The following is a 21,940-nucleotide window of genomic DNA, read 5'->3' as shown; positions in this document are numbered from 1 at the left end:
GAAAATTGTACATTAAAAACGTTGATTATAATATTACTTTTATTTTGAAAAACATTATAATGTTGTCTAATAATGGTCTAAGAGATCCCTTATGGAAAACTGCTCTGTCACTCTGCAATGGGTTAACCCATTTAATCCAAATCTACAATCCCAAGTGGCCAAGGGCACTTCCAAAACAAACTTGAGCACATGCTTACAGTATGTAAATCAATCTCCTTTCTTCAGGAATCTCTTATCCTTCTCCTCCTTTGGACTGACACCCAAAAATAGCCAAGATTGCATCTGCAGCTTTGAATGTTGCAATTATTAGTGAAATTGCTTGGAAAATCCAGTCGTAGTATGATTTAATCATGGGACACAACACACTACACGTGCAAAGGAAACAGACTGTGTGCTTCATTTAGAGATTCTAGAGGGCTTCAGCTAATGGTTTTGATTTAAAGGTATTACTGAATATACAGACCACATAAAATGGGAGAATCCTGAGTTTTTGAAACTTGAATTTTGAGTTAATCATAATAAATTTAAAATGAATATTCATGAAACTAGAAAGAGACGATTTTCGTTTTCAAAAAGTAACGCAGATCACACTATTCTACCACTGGTCACCTACTGCAGATCACACTATTCTGTCACCTACCACTTGATCCAGAAATCATTTAACATGACAATTTAATAAAAACCTTAATCAAATGGTTGTGTATCTTTTATAAGCAGCTCACTGCCCAGTAAAACAGCTCTACTGCAGTCACACGGAGGTGCTTAAATTACAAGAATGAGCACAAAAACCCATGACATCTTTCAGCATCTCCCAGTGTGCACTCTGATGTTTAGTAAGAGGGAAAATCCCATGCTGCAGCACTGCTTTTGTTAAGAGATTCATTTCTTACAGGGTATGAGCATCTCTGAAATGCACAGTCCATATTAACTGTGGCTGAAGATCACCAACAGGACTAAAAATTATTTGACGTTGGTTACAGTTGGTAATAATTGATCTGCACCAAATAAGTCTCTTTATTTAAGAAGCCAGATTAAAAAGCATCAGCCAGCTGTAATGCTTTATTGGGACGAAGTTCCCTGCTCCTCATCAGCTATCTAGACACTGCAGTCTATGATCTGTTGCTGCAGATCTGCAGGTGGAGCAGGAGCTGTTCTCATGCTAATAGAAGACAGAAGCCCTGGTCATCATGGCAGTTGCTGCTTCCCACAGCCTGATACGCACAGGCTCTCGCTGCACTTCCTTGCAGGTATAGTTGGGGTTCAATCCCACGTGTGCACGCTCTCAGAGAAGATTCACTCCATCTTTCTTTGTGCAGCATCAGACTCTAAATACTGTGCAGTGTGTTGCCCTCCACGTCTTACTGACACAAATTTTCAACCATTACGTCCCTATGGATAAGAACACCATCTTCCTCCTGCCCAAGCCTCCGTGAAAGGTTCTAATTGTGCCCAGAAAGCAGCAACCACTCTCCAGCTTAATTTGAGGCCTCTGAATGTAATGAAAATAAACCCATTGGTTTATTGGTCAGACTCTCAAAAAAAGATTTTTCATATTTTAGATCAGCCAATCCAGGGGGTCTAGAGGATCTACAGTAAAAGTCTCAATGGTTAAAAGTATCACAACAGGATGTGATATGCATCTACTGTACTTGCAGACAAAAGTTTAACCTCTTTCATGCAACCAAGGGGAATAAAACATGAGAAGTTCCAGCACCTTGAAGGAAATGGATTTAAAAAAAAAAAAAGGATGCTGGGCACCTTTTACCTCCAAATACTAAAGCATTTTTCCTGCAGTAAGTGGCAATAAAGGATACACCCACACTGCAAAACAGCAGATGTCTGATACAAGAAGAGGAGATATTTCCCTGTATTAGTAACTCATTATTGTAATCAATTAGTTTTGCATTCCTACATTAAAAAAAAAAAAAAACAACACAAAACATGGCCTTAAATGGGTGACAACACTGCAGTTTACAAGCAAAATCAGCACTAACAACTCATATTTTTGCCATTTTAACTTCAATGTCAAAAACATTTGTTGTCACTATTAATACGTTTCTTTTAAATTGCAGTGAGATGCCTTTGCATACATGCAGAAGTTTTTTGTTTTCTTTTTAAATACAGCAACCCCACGTAACTTTCTGAAAATGCCTACAACTTCTGAAGCTCTTAAGAGCTGGAAAGACACTGATGCTGAGAAACACCTGGAAATCTCAACAGAAGACTAATGTTATTCTACGTCAAACAGTGCTCCAACAGTACTTGCACTTATGACACATCTGAAACAATAGATTACTTAGTTTTGTATGGCATTTCAAGTACGAAGTGATCAGGATTTTTCAGTCTTATTTCCTATAGCTGCTGAATAGACAGAACAAAACTAAAAAACTCAAAAGGCAGCTATTCTTGGAAGGCCAGCCATGCCTAAACCTAGTTAAAGCCATCACCTTAGCTCTGCAGAGTATTTAAAGAAGCCTTGATAGTCTTGTTTACTTTGCCTAATGCAAAAGAAATTTAACTGTGAAATGGAAGGCAGCTTTATTTAAATAAATAAAACCTGTAATTTGCAGAACTCTTTGAGCTCAAGAGTACATGGATTTTCAAAACAAAGGATGTTTTCAAGAATTAAACCCCTGTTTTGTTGTCAATTAGGACTGTAAAGAGTACTAAATCCTAGCAAGTTAGGCGTTAAGTCATCAACACTTAATGAAAATGAAGGAACTTCCACTGTGGGGAAAGATAGCTTTCTTCAAAAATTCGGGTAACAATCACTGCTGGAAACTTAATTCTAACCATGCAGACTAGTGTTCTGCTTAATGGATCATAAACAGCTTTATTTCCCCTAAATTTGACACGATGACTTCTTTGTTGCTGCTTTACCAGTCCTCCTTTTATGTACTTTGGTGCCACCATGAGGTGTGCAGCCAATTATCATTTTAAATAGACCTACTCAAAAAACCTCCAAAACAAAATGAAAATATACTTCCAGACTATCAAGAAAGGCAGGTTATGTTTGCTGGGCAGAAACTGAGGTGTGCTGCACCAGAACTAAACTCATTTAATAGCTCAACACAAATATTATTGTTCTGTAGCACATACATACAGAAGCACTACAAACTACGACAATTCATACAAATTAGCTGAAAATCACTGATATCCACTGTTTCCTGCCAAAGACATTTCACAACTGAGACAAAAAGAAAACATTTCATGATGAATTATTCTCAAATGATCCTAGCATTTTTAAGCTGTCATGTTAAGTTTTTTTCCAAGAGGTTGCAAAGCATTAGGAAAAAAAAAAAAAAACTCCACAAAAAACAGCTTTTCTCAAGACATAAAAAGGAAAAACACTGAAATTGGAAATAACACCAAACTGCACTCACTTATTTTAGAAGTTCTGATACAGTAAGTTTAAGATTTTAGAATAGCATTTACCTCAATCAGGTTCAATGCTTATTACATTATTTTTCACATTTGCATTCTTTAATTTCTTGCTTACTGAGACTCAAGATAAAACTGTAACTCACACCAATTAGATGCTAGGTAAGAAATAGTCTTGTGAGATCAGCTAAGGACAAGTTTAGGTATCTGTACTTGTTTAGTTGTTTTAGTATTTTATTTCCTTCTAAATGACTTATATAACCACCTAAGTCTCAGCCAATTCCAAAATCTCATTACATGACAGCACAATTAGTTTGCCTTCCACAGTTCTTGGAAGCAGCACAGACTCAATTTATCGTTAAAGGGTTTGAAAACACAGCTACTTTGCTCACTACCATAAAAGTAATATTGTTTGCAAGTGGAAAAACTGCTGCTCTGCTTGTGAACCAGACGTGCACCTGCTTCACAAAGTTTGCAGAAAGCAATATATCACAGGTGGCTTTTGATTTTAAGAACATACATGAAGTCTGGGTTTGCTTGCAGGTCTCTGATGTTTGCATGGAAACGTCTCAGAATCTTCCCACTTACTACTCTATACTGGCATGCCCTAATACCTGCTCTTTTGTTGATGTCTGTACTCTTCAAAAATCTGCAAGTTCAAAGCTACACCATTTAAAAAAAGGAACAAACCATAAAACATCTTCAAAAGGTCTTCTGAACATCATGTGACCCATCAGTCTCTGACATTTAATCTCTCTCAAAATATAAACGAGGACAGGAGATGCTGATTTGCATTAAAACCAGTTGCAACTTACAATCTATTTCTTTCTTCACTAAATCTTCTTACCTTTTCATGCCCCGGTTTAGGAACATGCCAAAACCAACATTTTGATCTTTCACAGCCACGCAAAGTCACAAAATAAAATCTGCAGTATCTACGGGGCAGGTTAATCATCTCCAGGAGCTGCTGGACTGAATGGGAAGCCTAAAAACAAAACAAAATTAAAACAAGCAGAAAAAAAGCAGCTTTTTTTTTTTTTTTTAAAGCATGCATGTCCATTTTTTGGAGATTTTCAGAGTATCTAGGTATGAGAAGAATAAAAACAACAAAATACTCCATGGCTCTGGGGAACTGTCTGAGAATTCTGGGTAGGTAAAATTCCTTTATCCTTTCCAGCACCCTGCAAAATGGATGATGCAGTCTCTCCTAAAAATATGAAACTTTCTCAGCTTTTCAGTTCTACAAAAACAATAAAACAAAGAGCATTATGCATGTTTTGTTTAAGCGGGAAACAGAATTCAACAAAGGTTCACTGTGAACATGTCTCATCATCACTGACTGCATTCCCAGAAATTCTATTTATTCATTTTTAACATTTTAGAGGACTAGAAACGTAAATATACATAGGTCAATAATTTCTTACTACATAAAGAGAGAACTGTCTCAATATTCATACTGAATTTACTGCCAAAGTATCAAAATTCATTAAGGATTCAGCAACTCACTTTTATATTTTTGTCTGTCTTCCCTGTCTCAGAATCTCCGTAAGTTTGCAGGGGCAGTGAAAGACTTCTTCCTGAGAATCTATCATCTAGAAATTAGGATAAGGACAATAAATGGATCATGTAATAAAATGAGTCATCATGAAACCACTCTCATGTATCTTATTTCCCTTTGTATTTAGGAATCCTTCCAGTCACAGGCATGATTAATGAAAATCTGATTAATACAGTCTAAAAACCAGCAATCTTAACTTAAGAGATTTCTTAATTATCCTGATATGAAGTAAACAAACTTCAAGAGAAAGGACTTGAGGTTAAACTTCTGAATTAAAAACTTCCCTACTTTGTGCGAGGTTTCTTATCTTAAGAAAGATGAGAAAAGAAACTGAATCAAAATATCCAGAAGTGCCAATCTCAAAAGGAAAAAAAAACAAACAAACCTTTAGCAGTGATCCTTGCACTGCTGCATCACTAACAAGAATTTTTTTCCAGAACTGAAATAAAATCTTTAATAACCTACAAGTTTTAAGTGCTACAATGTGAAGCTCAAGTCCAGTGTAAGTTACTGATTTCTTAACCGTGAAACTTGGGTTTAGATCCTTAATTATTGCTGATGCTGGAGCTTTCTTCTTCTGAAGAATGAGCAATCTTGCAATATTAATGGAAGACATGAGTTCAAGTTCTTCAATTTCATCTTTAAATAGAAGGATGAGCTTTCGAATGCCTTCCTTCCTGGGGTGCCCATCTGGCCTCTTTAAAGAACTGGGCATGCAAAAGGCAGGGTGCTTTCCAAAAAACTACAGTTTAAATAAAGAACAATAAACAGTCCAATAAACAGTCATGTTCCAGTGGAGATTTGCATATTTCAGTCTGTAATTTCATATTTACAGACATATAGCTGCTTCTTAGACCATTTATGTTTCTTTCACTTCCTAAAAATACTGGTAAGATAATAAAATCACTCTAAAAGCTCAGGCTGGCAGTATAATCTGAAATTAAACAAGAATGTCTGACACCAATCTCGATTCTAAAAATCCCGATTTATAAATATCCATATTAACCAATAATTCTGAAAACACAATATCCCAAAACAGGTGCTGCAAAGGAACAAAATGCATATCTGTCCATAAATAGTCCTGTTTTCGTCCGTCCTGTGTGCCAAATAAAACTACATGTTTATGTAAGGCTAAACATCACAGTTCTCATGTGCAGAGAAAAGAGAAGGAAACCATGACTACAGCTGCACTGAATTAAGATTTCTCTATTAGCAGAAACACTTCAGTGGTACACTGCCCCAGTCATGAAATATACTAGGTCAAAATTAAATGCTGCTTATTAATTCTAGATCATTTCCTTGATCCAATTTAGTAAATGCTTCACAAACATTTGAGTTGGCAGAAACAAGAAATTTGTGATCGTTGGCAAGGTGGGCAAACTCCTTTGCCAAGAAGTGCTGACAGATAGTAATCAATCAAGAAAACCTGTTGTCACATTCTCTGACCATAAATAAAGAACAATAGGTTACTTGCAAATAACATGGTTCATACACAATCTGTCAAAATCTTAAGAATGCAGACATTATTGTACAATTAAAGTATTTGAAGACTATAAATAGCAAGATAAAATCATTGATATCTGACCCTGCCAAATAAGAAAATGGTTAAAAAATCCCAAACAAGAAACAAGTGAACAACTCAATAAACAAAAAATCAGTCTATCATGAGAGCTTACATTTATGCTTCCAGATGCACAATTAACAAAAAATGACTTTGGAAACTGAAAAAAAAAAATCCTTATAATTTTGTAGGTAAGTAACACACGTCAAAATAAATTTTGGAGCTTTTCTCAATAGAGCACACAGTACCATTCTTCCAGGGTTTCTGCACCATACTTTCACTGAAGTCGCTCACATTCGGGGCATGCATTGGCAATTCTGAGAGCAGTTCACAGCTCACAAGATCTCTGTATTTACAGTCACTGTTGAGCATTAAAAAACAGATATAGCCAAATTACAAAAGGTGCTTCTTCCATATCAGAAACAAATATAAGGAGGTATTAAGTGCATAAAAAATGACAATTTCTCCAAGAATTGAAGTGACACTAAAAAATTCACAGTAAAGTTGAATGGCTGGCAGTCCCAACAACATTACTTTCATTACTCCCACAGCTTGGTCCAGTCTCGTTATAGTATCAGCTGAGATTATTCTGTTCTGGAGTGTAATTACATAAAATTCTGTGAGTAGGAAGGGCACACATGAATCACTTTTTTTTTTCTTCTCACTTAGCTGACAGGAAGTTTGAGATGATTTCTGCCACCTTTGAAGAAGCTCTACTTCTCAGTAGTCTGTTACATATAATATCTGACAAAGAAGTAATCCACAGAACATCTGAACAGCCAACCATTTTCTTTCCTAATAATCGACTGTATTCAAGAGAACTCAAAACCTATTCTGCCTTTATTCCCATACATATATATCCTAGGTAATTAGATTTTGAATATGTTTTGTTTTCCAAAATAAGGTACAAATATTGCTAGCAAAATGCTTAATGATCTCTTTCTTATCTGTAAATAAAGCCATAGAAAAAAAAAAAAAGCTCTTTAATCAGATTTCTCCCTCTTCAATTAATAATTTAGGCTAAGTACAAATGACACCACATCATGCTTGCTGTTTGGAGAAAGAAACTGACTTGCTGTTTTCTGTGAGGGTCACACTCCATTTGTTTAGTAGCTCTTAGCCAGGGTAACTCAAACTGTTCCTGATCTGCACAGTTTTTAATACAGTTTTTAGGAAAAATGCTAATGCGGATGAGAATAAATTGCATCCACCATGCCCAAATTCCTCAATAGCAATCCTTCTTTCAGTCAGTACAGACTATTATTCCCCACCAGAGGGAAAACAAGGTGCATGCACCTAGCAGCCCAGAATTTTGCAATCACCGCATAAAATGTTTTTTAGCATATCTCTGTCATGCCAGCCTTAGAGCTGATAAAACAGGATTTTAACAGCAGCCCACCTTCAGGATAGCAGTCTCAGCTCTTTTTAATCTTGACATCAAACTACACATAATTTTGCCAAGAACTCTAAACTGTATAGCTGTACAATCTGTTTGCTTACTGAAGTCACCATTAGAAGCAGAGTTTGTTAACAAGGAATAACAACTGTGTTTTCTTCTAGATGAAATTTTGCAATGGTAATGTTTTCCAGTAAAACTAGAGAAAACAGTTTTACTCCAAATAAAGGACTAAACCCTTCTCTAAGTGCAGAGTGCTGCGTTTCAACTATGACAGCACATCTTAGCTCTAATGCTCTGTTAAAGAATGAAATGAATTACTGTGGTATCCCTTGCACAAACTTTTTTATCCAGCATAATCTACTTTTTCTGTAGCACAAAGAGCCATATATGCTATAAAGGAAATCTAAAACACTTCAACAGAAGGAGGAGCTTGGAGCTTCCAGCTGATTAATGATTAGATGCAGCATTTTCCATTTAATGCACTCTTTGACAGACTTCAGTCACAGAAATGTGAGTGGTGCTGAAAAAAAGCAATACTCTATGCTAAAGTTCTTTGACTACTTGCGAAAATTACTCTGTAATGTCTATGATTCAATTTCTCTTTTGATTACCGGAATATTCCATAATTTAAGTATAACTTTGATATTTTTTCTACAAAGTCATCTTCTGCTTCATTTTTTTCCACTGACACTGAATGGAGGTTGCAACTGAAGGATTCTGAACTGTACATATGCAAGTCACACATACAATAAATAGTGTAAGCACCACTTGAAGCTGACATAACAGTTAAGCACATGCTTAACTCCACATGCCATATTTTTAAGTGTCTTTTCCATTCAGGTATTTGTCAGCCTGAATTTGAATGAAATCTTTAAATCCTCTCATGAATTCTGTCAAGTTCAAAGAGATATAGAAATGAAAGTGTTATTTTTATTGAATTCTAGCAAGTACTATTGTGGCTGAAGATATATCCATCTCATATTGCACTCATACAGAGATGCCGGAACAAGTGAGACTCTGGCATAAAGGGAATAAATGTAGTCAGCTGCTGGAGGACAAAATATCTTCTGTTGTCCTGTTAGGCTTTAACTAGAATACTGGTATAAACTTGTAGCTAGCACACAGAAATTATATTATTTCACTTTTGTTTTCTTACATAACAGAAAACATTAATTAAAATGACGACAGTGTACTGGTAAAAATATCATATTCCATTTGTAGAGTGACTAGGGAACATCATGTTACCTTAAGGACACAGTACATGTACCTTTTTCCAGCTTCGCTTTTTTCTCTTGGTTCCACAGCAGCCACTCCATCTGCAAACTTGAACTGTAAAGATATTTAAAATAAACCTTTATGGTTTGAGTTTGGTTAAGTCTGAGGTTTGGAAAATACCTACAGCTAATCTCACGGCACTGAAATACAAAATACTGGGATCCTGACTTTATAAAACCATAACACTATGAAGTAGCCCATCTTTGGAGTGGCCTGGCAGAACTGCAATAAGTACTACTTAATAACCTGTACCATTTGACAGCCCTTTGTATCCTTTCTAAGAGTAGGGGAAAAAAAGAGTGCTGTTCACTTTATGAATCAGACTTTATGAGTGCCAACTCCATTCGCTGAAGGAAACATTTATATTCCTCTTTTAAACATCGATTTTACCAAGGAAATCAATTCTTTATTGTTTGATTACCTCACTCGTGCACTTACCAATCTTCAGCCATCTGTACTTTGCAGTTTAACTTACCCAGTTAAGACCATTACCCACTCCAGAAGTAGTGGAAAATGACAGACACTATCAGCACCTGTGTCTGAGCGGCAGTGAAATGCAAATTTTAATCCATTATCAAATAAGTAAATACCATAAAACTTCAGCAACTCTTAAAAAATCCTAGGCAGCTTATCTAGAAGAAGGAGGTGATAGAAGGTAGAAAGGTCAAATAACGTCACTGAGCATGAAAATTGCTTAACGCTCCCGCAGATTGCCAGGAAATCAGTAAGTGAATGTCATGGAAGGTTCGCCCCAGTAATCAACCACAGAACACTTCTGAGATGCAGGATGGTTGCATAGCTCCCCAGCTTTCAAACACCACCCCGTTCTTCCAAGACTGTGCGGTGAGAAGTATTTGACACCAGCTTTTATGGTATGTCACTTACGCACAGAAGTGTCTGTGTGTCCATTGGAACAGTCCCTTCCAAACAGAATTACTGTAAAAACTGAGATGACAACATGTTGTTTCATATCAAATTTGATGACAGGTTATTAATGACAGGTTAAGAAAATTAAGTTCCATCAAGCAAAAATGTAAATGTCAATAGCATGTAGTAATTGTAACACTCTGAAAATAATATTCCTTTCATTACAGGAATATAAAAGCGTTGATGAAACAGCACCAGCAATAACAACCGCCCAAATACACGGATTTCTTAAACTGTTCAGTGACAAAGTATAATTTCTCAGTACCTTTTCATCTAGTTCAAAACTCTTTAGAAGTTCATCCAGTTCTGTTAGTTGTCCATCTTCAAAAGAGTCCTCAGTAAAACTTCGCATAGGACTGTTTCCACTGGAGGAATTGTGGGTTTTAATATCTGAAGCTGAGAATGCACAAACACATCGTCTGTTTCCCATACTATAACCTAGACAAAATTACTTCTCCTACATATTTTAAAAACTTAATACAATGACATTTAAGAACCTGTAGGACATTGTAAATGCAAAATTTGTATGTAAAATTATTCCACTTAAAGCATGAGCCCTGTCAAATAAATATTAAACTGAATCTGCAATTAAAATTCCAATCGGGCTGTAGGCTGTACGTTCTACAGTAGTAACTGCAGAATAATACAACAGGTTTATTTATATCACATTTAATTCAGTATTTTAAAAATAAACTCAGTTAAGATTTATTGTTAGAGAACAGCCCAAGATATATATAGCAATTTGCTAAGCAAATAATGACTTAAGTCTTTACTGGAGAAAGGGATAAGTTAATTGTAATGACACGATGCAACTCGGCAGTAAATACAGGCAGCTATGAAAAACTCAAAATTCATGTAAGCAGTATTCAATGCCAGGAAATGTCAGAACCTTCTGTAAGCGCTGCAGGAAATGAAAGGAACAACTGACTACAGTTTTCTGAAGCAGCTCTTTACACACAATAAAAGAGCTTTCCATTAGAAAAAATTCTTTGTTTCATTGGATGACCATCACCAGTCTGTATCATCATCGATACACATCAGCAAGAAGACAGTGTACATAACATTTCTACTTGAAAGACAAAGATGACTGACGTCATCCACACTGCTCAACCCTAACTGCAGTATTTGTTGCCGTTCATACACTGTGAAGCCACTCAGACAACCAGCCATGACATCCCTGTGTAACACAATGCACCAATGAAGTAAAATGTATTTCCAAATGAACATGTAAGTTGCTGGTAATAACCACTATCAGTCATCTTTTTTTGTTCTGTACAGGTCATTTGTCTTTTAAGAAGTCATACATCTAGCATAGGTTGATATGAATGAGGGTACTTAAGTGCGTGACGAAATGCTACATTAATTAGACCTGGGAAGAAGGAGCTGCTTAATCTGTTTCTTTGTTTTCAGCACAAGAAGACTTAAAATTTTTTGGCCTCTAATTTTACTTGACTATGATGTAAAACAACAATTAGTTTAAACAAACACAGAAGTTACTGAATAGCACAGGACCTGCTTCCAGGTTTGGTTTCCATCACCTTAATTCTGCAGATGCCACCATAAGTACCCTATTTACAAGATAAGAGGTCTCTAGCTGTAGACTTGCTCCCTACTTCTCCTCAGAGGTGTTGGTGCCTGAGCTCTTACCCCTCATTACCTTTCATTTTTGCCTTCTAATCACTAACACGTTAAACCTTTTCTCCTCTCACTATTCCCAAGGAGAAATTCACTCCTTTTTCTCCAGGATACTACTTCTACCCAAACTTACTCCTTCAACACGAACTTAACACACTAATATGAAAACACTCAGTGTCCTACTACTGTCTAATCAACTAACAGAAATTTTTGGTTAAAGAGCAAGGGATGTCAAAAGAGTACAGTCAACAGACAGGAATCACAGAAAACGATGTTCTTGAAAGAGATTCGTATCATTTCAAAAGACCTGCGTTTCATATAACTGGGAAATCACTGTTACAGTAAAAGACGTTATTAGCTGACACACACTCGTTTCATATGGAAAGTATAAATCCTAGGTTTTCCCCCTGAATATCTTCGTGGTTACTTTCTCCTTGATTTCACGTTCAAAAACTTCTAAAAACGCTTACCTTTTAGCATCAAATCCCATGAATTTTCAGCATCATTCAACTTTCCAGATTCTTGTATATTAATGTCTCTGTTTTGAACAAAAGGTATACTTAACATTCTCATCTTGCAAAACAGAATTAATCCAACCAGTTCTGTACAATTAAAGTTTGCACTAATGCTTTTAGCTATGGACAGATCCTTACTTACAACACTATGCTCGTTAGAGTGTTCTTAAATCTCTTTTGGCTGTTCTGTGCTTATTCCCATAAAAGTACATGTAAATACAGTAAGAAAAGCTAACACATTTCCAAATCCCAAATCTAAAATCTCATCACCTCCTTTCACCTTTGCTTAAAGTACTGAAAAAGGGAATCTCTACTATACAGTACATTATTGAAAGAGCGTACTAACAAACCAATTCATGAGTTTGAAATAAAGAAATGTCATTTGTAGTAATTTTACATTCAAGATATTTTGCATAACAATGAATCCTAAAGGCAGCAAGAAAAACTTCTGTTTGCAGAAAGATACTTCGCTCACTTATTTTAAAGAATAGTTGGAAAAAAGAATGGCAATTTGCAAGAACCTATGAAAACAACACTTCCCCAGTATGTGCAACTTTGAACTATGCAACACTGAGGTACAAATACCTACATAGGTCTACAAAAATTACTAAGAAGGAGATTTTAATTATGCCCCAGCAAGTCTGCAGAGATAGGAAGGATTCTTCTCAGAATCAGGTTCTCCGTAAGCTTTTTCCTTTCTCTCCCATGCATTTATTAGATGATTTTGCTTATAACAACTATTCTTTCAAATCGCAGTGCAGATAGTTTCAGAAAGCTATCACCATCACAAACTTTTTTTTTTTTTTTTTTTTTTTAAGAATGGAAAATATATAACAGAGTCAAGAGCCTGAAATCTTCATGTTCAGGTCAGAAGCCATTTCCAAATCTTTACCAGATTCTGCTGCATAGTGTGGAACATTTATGGGAGCCACATCGTAAGATGTTGTCAAGAAGTTGCCTCCATCACATACAGCATGCTGCATCTATCACCAGCTTGAGAAATCTAAGAGCACTGACAGAACCTTAAGAAGTCAATGCATTTTAGAGTTCTGGAAATGAGGACAGACTCGGTCATCAGAGTTTGAGTAGTGAATGCAGAATGATCTTGCATGCTGTTGCTGATTAAATTTAAACAAATCTCCTTACAGCACAAGCTGTGTTAACCAGGGTCGCTCAGTTTGTTACTCTGCATTTGAAAAAGGATTAAATTTTCGGAGTTTTACTTGAAAGGAGGAAAGTAAAAAGCAGAAGTGTCCTAAAAGCAAGAAAGGGTACTGATGCTCTGTCAGAGGTAGTCACCTTGTTCCCAAAGGGAATACTCATACTAACAAATTTACTATGACACAGCCTAACTACTTCTTAAGAAGTCAGATGCTCCTACTAAAGACATATCATCTGAATACTGCTCTTCACAGGTCTGCTTAAGCAGAAGTATTTTTATAGTAAAAAAAGAAGCTTAATATTCTCATGTCTAGAAAACTGGTTGGCACACTGACTTCCTTGCTCTCTCTTGTGAGCTTAGTGACAGGAAAAGGATAAGAAGTGCAAAGATACACAGAAAAAAACAAATGCAGTTATTAGATGGTGCAACATTGGAAAAAGTTAAATTATCGTTTAAAATAAAGATAACCTAAAGCTACCCAGAAAGCACAGAGAAAGAAAATAAAACACCCATCAATAAAACCCCCCTAATTTTCAGATGAAATTTTTGTGCAGTTCCTACCTAAAGAATTTAATCTTGAAACTCCTTTATCAAAGAAAAGTATCAGAGCTTAGAGAGAAAACACGACTACAGAGTTGATGAGTTAATCACAGAATGGAATCGTAGAACGGTTTGGGTTGGAAGGGACCTTAAATATCATCTAGCTCCAACCCCCTGCTATAGGCAGGGACACCTCCCTCTAGGCCAGGCTGCTCACAGCCCCAACCAGCCTGGTCTTGAATGCTTCCAGGGAGGAGGTATCCACAAACTCTATTCCGGTGTCTCACCACTCTCACAGTAGAGAATTTCTTCCTAATACCTATACTTATCCTCTTCAGTCAAATGCTATTTCCCCTTGTCCTGTTGTTACATACCCTTATAGAAAACCTCTCCCTAGCTTTCCTGTAGGCTCCTTCACATTCTGGAAGGCCTATCTCACAAAGCACTATGGCTTGATTTATAAAAGCTTGTTACCCCACCCCCATGACTTTTATTATCACTTCAAAATCCAGAAAAACACAAATGCCTACAAATGCATATGAGACACTTGGTGAATAAAGGATCCCAAATAACTGTAACATGTCAGCCAAATTACAGATTTGAGAATTATTCATGTGTGATTGTAGAAGAGAAGTGTGGATAGAGAAACTGAGAATGGAACACTACTGTGGAGACAGTTGCTTACTCATACAGACTGAGTAAAAGAATATGCTACACCTAGAAAAAAGACAAATACTGTATGAATTTACATGTAAAATCTACTCTCAAAGGGATACTGCTTAAGTCAGATACTCAAAAATAATTAGTTATTAAGACAATTATCATTAATAATCAGCTTTGTTTATATTTCATATTTCATTTCATCTATACCAATGCTTGAGGATTAGGTATTCCTTCCATTCAGAGTTTATCCTAGTTCTTTAAAACAAACAAACCAAAACAAAACCAAACCAGAAAAATTTATTTGCACTCAGAAAACTACCATACCACAATCAAGCTTTGACACTTAGGAAGCCTGACAACTACAACCAAAGCTATCAATACGAGGTTAAAGTACTTGGCATTATTGTCATAAAGCAGAAGAATAAGCATACCTAAAATTACCATTTACTGAATGACTGTTTTCTGAAGTATCAGCACACTCGGGATATTGCTTTTCCTCTTTAATGAAGATGCTAGAACAGCATGCCTTTGCAGGACAATTTTCACTGTCTGTGACTGTAAACTCTTCTTCACCACTGGTTCCAAAAAGATCAGGGTCATCCTGGATCACATCAATGACAAGAACATCTTTGTTGTAAGCTTCAAGAACATCTGGAAACTTTTCACTTTTGTGTTGTGGAAGATTGACTTTTGATTTGCTATCATCTTGTATTTCTAATGCAACACGGTGGTCAACCGCGTCCCCTGAATGACGGGAAACCTCTGATTTCCATACAAAATCAGTACCACAGAAGTCAGGTGAAGATGATTTTATCTGTCTCTCAAGAGGACATGGGTATAAAAAGACAGGATCGGGGAGTGCGGACATCTCATCTGAAAGCTCTTCAGAGCCACCGTGCCGAAAGTCCTTACTGTTGACCTCATCAGCTTCTTTCTTCCTGGAAGCTGAAGATACAGCATCACTTACTACAGGAAGAGGCTGCTGCTTCACCTTCACGAAGACAGTCTTCTCATCTCTTTTCTGACTTCCTGAAACACCAGTGCTATCAAGCTCTGGTAGACTACAGGTTTTACTCTCAAATGAACTGACAGGTTCCAATATCCCAGGTTCAGGTTTGTTTCTGCGTAAAGGTATTTTGAAATTTGTCAGGTTTCTGGTGTTCAGTACTGTTGGTTGTTCTAATTCAGAAAGCATCTGGTTCACAACTGCTGCTTTATGGTCTAAGTTGACTCTGCTTTGTTTTCCTTTAGATGCACTATTCTGGTCTGCCACAGACGGGTTTCTCTTTGTTTCAGTTCCTTTATCTTTTGCACTTGTAAAATTTGAGGTTGCTTTATTTTCTTGCATATCATCAGGGTTAAAAGACACAGCACTTTTAACCATATTAACTGGTGATTCCACATTTTCATTGCTCATTCTACAAGTCTCATAAATACCCACAGAAGAGGATTCTGAGATTTCAACTGAAGTTAGACAGTCAGCACTTAGATCCATTATTTTATGTGCAGGTTCTTTGTTAACTTCTGCCACTGATGTATGCAAAACCAACTGTCTCGAATTCCCTGCCACAGAACTGTTTCCTATAGTTTTGACACTGCTTTCATCAGAGGACTCTGCAAAGACTGGACTTAAAATTATTTTTCCTTCTGAGACAGACCAACGACTTTCAGGGACCCATCCAGAAGTCCTGGCACAAGATTCAATAGGCCAAACATGTATGCCAGTCATAGGTATTGCTCTTTGACAGGTAAACTGCTGCAAATTCTTCTTAACTTTATTTAATTTTTCATCCATCATGCTGTTGTGATGATTAGAAACATTACGAGCATGAGTTAGTGCTCTCGGGCTACCTGAAGTAGGAGAATAGCACTGTGATGCCACAGTGTTTGAACCTTCTCTTTCTGCTACTGTAGACAGATCAGATGTCTTCTCACAGCCATCTCCAAATGCAAGTAATTTAGTACTCTTCTTTCTCCTATTCTTTCTACTCTTTTGTGCTTCACAAGTACTGCTTTCTGTACTTAGACGAGATGCACAATCTGACAGAGCTGTTTCTTTATTATTTAGTCCTAAGGTTGCAGAGGAGTCTGAAGAGGCAACTGCAGCTTCTGCTGGTAACTCACACTTACTGCATTCATTACTGACATTTGGGAAAACAGTCTGCATGGCTGACATCTCAGTGATTTTCATCTTTTTTCTACTCTTTCTAACAGCATTACATTTTTTTTCACTTGAGAACTTACTGTTTTTACTCTGGTTGCACAAAAAATGCCCTTTATGCTGAGCTTTTACTTCTTTATTAAACACTAACCTATCTTTTATGAGTGATCTCTCATTTTGCATTCTATTAGTGCTGCAATTTATATCACTCTGTTCTTTATCACCAGGACTACTGGAATTCCTCTCATCCTGGGCTTTATGGAAGCATCCTCTTACATTAAAGGTGCTGATACCTCCATTCACTGAAGATTTTACCAATGTATTGATGCAACTACAGGCCTCCAGTCTTACAAATGGATTCTTTTTTGTTACATCAAGCAAGTTGTTACAGCTGTTTAGGCTGTTTCCACTATTCTCTGTATCAGCATGTTCTGCATTTATCACTTTTTCAGCTGCAGTTAGGCTAAGATTCTGCAAGCATGTGATAGAATCAGTTCTGGGTTTCCTTTTTTTAAAATGTACACCAGACTTTTTAGCTTCAGGATGACACAGAAAAATATTGCTTTGTGTCCCACTTAATGCATCAACTGCAGGAGATTCCAAGAAGTGAGATTCCTTTTCGCAGGGATTTTCTGATCTCATTAGATTTGCCTTACACTTCTTCACAGCTTGTATACCTGAGTTTTGTTTATTTTTTTTCTGTTTTTTCTTTGCTGCTCAGAAACAAAGCAATCTTATTAAACAGCATGCTAAGGGAAAAACAACAACCTTATTGCAGAATTGTAGAAAAAGAACAAAAAACAGTCAAGGTTAGTAAAGAGCATAACACTATATAAGGCAAACACATTTCAGTTGCATTTCACCATTTTTTTTTCTTTAAGTAAGCACTGTTAGCAGCCTTAAAAGTATCAAATTATGTTGTCTTCAGAAAGCTACAGATAAACAACAGAACCTGAAGATGTTGAAAGGTCAATGGAAGCTGTATATTGAAAATAGGTGGAAACCAATTACAGCAAGTCTGCCAAGAAAATGCTTATGGCATTTGCACAATCAGCCTTACAAATCTTTTGTTTACACAGTACATTCTCTGTAATAGAAAAGCTTATAAACATAATAATACAACCATTTATTTCAGATATATAGTCTGATTAAATGCTTAAGACTGTCCCAGATCCAAGAAAATTCCAGGACTTGCAATTTTGTAAAATACTTTTACTTGAGAGCAAATACAGATTCTGTAAACCGTAAATGCAAAAATACGAAGAATTAACTTGAGAACATATTGGTAAAATTTTGTTAAGATCTCAATTTTCAAAGTAAAACAATTTTAATATCTCATTTTTTCAGGATACGGTATCTAGATTAATTATTAGTAAACTACAGCAAATGTTTGTCATTTGAATATATTCATTTTTAAAACAGAAAGAATGTCTTACAGATTATTGTCCTGAAAAAAGGAGATTTTTTTAAAACCCTATTCCAGAACTGTTCAGCTGATATCATCCTCTTAATATCACAAAATAAAATCTAAAATGCTTACTCAGGGCCTGCTGCTCCTGATACCTCTTACTTCCACTATTCACCCCCAGGTAACATGGTCTACTCTCTTTTGGGCTAAATGACCACTTTTCTACTTCAAAAAAGCTTTCCCCCATCCTAAAGTCCCTATCTCAAGAAGTGTAGAGATAAGAGCTAAATGACTGGCGACATGTTAACAGGCTCTTTAAGGCAGGATACACACCACTCTTTCCTGCCTGCATGACTTTGTCCCTCAAAGTCACTTCCACCTGCAGAAATAAAATTATCTCCTATTTTTAGTTTCTAATGAGGTCTTACCGAGCACCATCCCTTGTCCTGAAAGCCCAAATTCTAGACCTGTACTTCTACAATGGGGGACAAACGCTTACCACATTCCTGCTTGCTATCTGCTCCTTTCTGAAGGTCCGAGCTCAGCTGATGTTCTAGGATGCAACACTTGCGCTGCTCTCCTCCAATCTCTGATTGTTCTTGGCCACTTAAGCCCTGCACACATAGCAATGGCAATGAGTCTTCCTCTGTCAGACTTGCAGAGTTTTCCTTGGACTCCACACACTGTGTGTACAGCTCTAACAGGGCAGGTCCTGGCCCTTGTAGTTCTGATTTCACCAAAGACTGCCTGCCTTTCTTTGTCAAGTCTCTCTTTCCTCCCTTCTTTGGCTTTTTCAGCCTTTCTAAGGAACACCCATCCACACTCTCTGGGTTACCTACCACTTCCTGAGGTTTTGGTTCAGACAAGAAAGACTCCTCAGTCCCCAAACTCTTAAGACCTGGGATTTGCAGATTCAGTATCATTAAAGAGGCAGTGCCTTTCATTTCAGTGCTACACGCACCCTTTCTAGGCTGCAGCACCTCAGGTTCTGACAAACAGGAAACAACACTATGCCCCTCTGTCCTCTCAAGGTTCTCCTCCAAGGCTGGGATTTGCAATTTCAATTCCATATAGGAATGCTTGCGTTTTTTTCCTGAGGGTCGCGTATTCTCCTGGAAACCAGAGAGGTTTGGTCTTTCTGGGCTGCCTGACAATGTCTTCTGTAAGTCAGTTCCTAAGCAAAATGACTGCTGACCTTGTCCTGTGTCTTTGCCTACAGTCTTTTCCAAACACGCTCCCGCCACTATGACTGCTTGCCCACCTTCACACACAGCACTGTCTGATACCTGCAGAGCAGAATCATTCTTCCTTTCAGAAGACACCCTACTCTGTATCCCCTTGCTTTTCTTACCACCTGGCCTCTGCCTACTCTTGGCTTGCTCCTTCTGCACAGACAGAAGAAAAGTCAACTGCTCAGAGGAATCTACAGAGAGTGCAGCAGGTTGGGAACATGAAGGTGAGGGCTGCTCGGATTCCCTCTCTGGCACCAGCTGAGGACTCAGCTCGACTATCACCTGCTTCCCTAGCTCACACCCCACCTCCGCAGCCCGGAGAGCAAGCAGTGTCTCAGCCCCGACCACCTTCCCAGATCTTAACTGCGGCATTGTGGGGGACACCACCAAGCCCTGCAAACCCCACACACCTGCACACCTCTACCAGCACGCTGCCTAGCCCGGGCCCTGAGAAGTGCAGGCCCGAGCAGGAAGGGAGCACAACCTTCTCCTGCCGCAGCAGAGCCCGGCCCGAGAGAAGCACAGCCTGCGCGCCCACAGCCACCAGCCAGTTCCCACCCCACGCCTCCCTGCTGCCTCACAGACAAACAGCACCACCGGCTCTGCCGCCTCCCACCCCCTCCCCCGCACTGCGTGTTCGTCGCCACTTCTCAGTTCACTGCTCCGGCTCTCAAGGCCCAGCGCCTCCTGCCAGCGACGAGCAGCTCACGGAGTAGAGCGGGCTGCAGCCACGCCGCGTCGCGTCATGGCGGCCCGGGCGGCGTGAGGGAGGCTCCGCCGCGCCCCTGCCAGGCCCGGCGAGGCCGTAGGAGCGTGGGAAGGCGGCAGCGTCCCTTCGCCGGGCGGGAGCTGGGGCAGGGCAGGGGCTGATGTGCCTCTGAAACACCAGGTGGCTGCAAACGCCAAAGTCGTCCAGACCTGAATGGAAAAGAAAAAAAACCCAGATATCCCAACTCTTTTAACGAGGGGGATGCACTTGGTTGCGTACTGGCAGTTTACATAGGCTTTGTATTTCAAATGAGGCGTTTTGGGACAAAGTAGATGAAATAGTCAGACTATATAGTCAGAAAACAGACAAAATTGACTTTTAGGCTTCAAATGTAGCAGTATCTCCAACACAGATTGATGCCAACAAAGTTTCAGGACCATTTACTGTGCGAGAATGTGAACACAGAAATTATATTACAAAACGCTGTTGTGGAAAATGCTAGGAAAATCATAAATGCCAGAATTTAGGAAGGTGTCACTTTAACACCAACAGTGGGATCAGCATAAAGGCAGATAGATGTTCATAATCCGAGGGAGCAGTCTGTTTCTGCCTGGGGATCATCCCCAGGATCTGTGCACAGAAAAGAGTCACAGAATTATAGGGGTTGGAGAAAACCTCTGGAGATCATCCAGTCCAACCCCAAGAAGTTTGTTGTGTCTCTCCTTTCTAGAAGTATGGTGCTGCAAAATGGAAGAACTTGAAGAGTATGGGTGTCCTTGGAGTCCAAGCCAACTAGCGTTGGCCTGCAGTACAGCTGTGGTTAAATTAGCCTGTATCTCCATCTACAGATAGGGATAACATATCACTATCCAAATAATGACAGGAACAGTGTCATGGGCAAACCTCTCCAAAAGTGAGGAAATTAAGTTCCATATAAAAATGAAAAAGAACTTCTTTACTGTGAGCACTGGAACAGCCTGCCCAGAGAGACTGGGGAGTTTCTTTCTCTGCAGATACTCAAAGACCCACCTGGACTTTTCCTGCAATCTACTGTAGGGATCTTGCTTCAGCAGGGATTTGGACCAGATGATTTGCAGAGGTCTCTTCCAACTCCTACGATTTTGCGATTCTGTGAAATAAAAGACAGGCTTGAAAACTTTCTCCTTATAACATTATATTGCATGTATATGGTGAAGTAGAAAAAAGTCAGTGAGTGACACACGGAAACTTACCAAAGCAGAAAATACAGGATTTTTAGCTTTTCTTTTTTCCCTTCAGCTTGGTGCTGTGCTTCAGATCCTGGCGACAGTAAAGACCTGGGCTAACTGCGCAACACCTACCATCTTGAGTGTGCTGCAGGGTGCCTGTTAGATAAAACATTCATCACTGGCAAAATTCAACCTTCTCAAGCTCCAGTGTGTCATATAGACTGTAATTTTAGTAGCGATACAACAAAATGAACCAAAAAGCAGTATTAATGGGAATCTGGAAAAACGGCATTTGAATTAGCTTATTGCTTTCTGGTATCATTTTTGAGATTTAGTATCCAGTCAGTTATTTACAATAATGAGAACTTCAGTCAGACCAGATTTTTATGAAATGGATAAAAATGCACTTGAAATGAATACTAATTAAAGACATTCTTCATGAAAGCCCTTTGGAAAAAAAAAAGACTAGAGCCTCAGAAAGGACATTCTGAAGCAGCTGTGGATTATGTTAAAAAACAGACTGCATTCAGTCAGAAATATTGCTAAGGAGAGGTAGTATAAACATTATCCTTCGGAGTGGAATCAAGGTAACTGTCTTTTAAAAAT

The 21,940-nt window shown here is 38.2% G+C and overlaps 1 protein-coding gene across 1 annotated transcript in view; it reads right to left on the bottom strand.

Moving 5' to 3' along the window:
• Positions 1–19,789, bottom strand: part of TOPAZ1 (testis and ovary specific TOPAZ 1) — a 41,210-nt gene extending 21,421 nt beyond the window's left edge. Inside the window, exons 1-8 of the mRNA XM_042889007.1 lie at positions 18,688–19,789; positions 15,048–17,493; positions 12,207–12,274; positions 10,367–10,497; positions 9,167–9,228; positions 6,749–6,861; positions 4,888–4,973; positions 4,229–4,366 (exon numbers count right to left, since the gene is read on the bottom strand). Coding sequence (XP_042744941.1) covers positions 4,229–4,366; positions 4,888–4,973; positions 6,749–6,861; positions 9,167–9,228; positions 10,367–10,497; positions 12,207–12,274; positions 15,048–17,493; positions 18,688–19,789 — 4,146 coding nt within the window. The remainder of the gene's footprint in view (positions 1–4,228; positions 4,367–4,887; positions 4,974–6,748; positions 6,862–9,166; positions 9,229–10,366; positions 10,498–12,206; positions 12,275–15,047; positions 17,494–18,687) is intronic.
• Positions 19,790–21,940: the final 2,151 nt, after the last annotated feature.

The sequence above is a fragment of the Lagopus leucura genome, unplaced genomic scaffold, assembly GCF_019238085.1.
Source record: "Lagopus leucura isolate 7727_CA_CO unplaced genomic scaffold, USGS_WTPT01 Super-Scaffold_100157, whole genome shotgun sequence".
NCBI lineage: Eukaryota > Metazoa > Chordata > Aves > Galliformes > Phasianidae > Lagopus > Lagopus leucura.
This window is presented reverse-complemented; position numbering and strand designations above follow the sequence as displayed.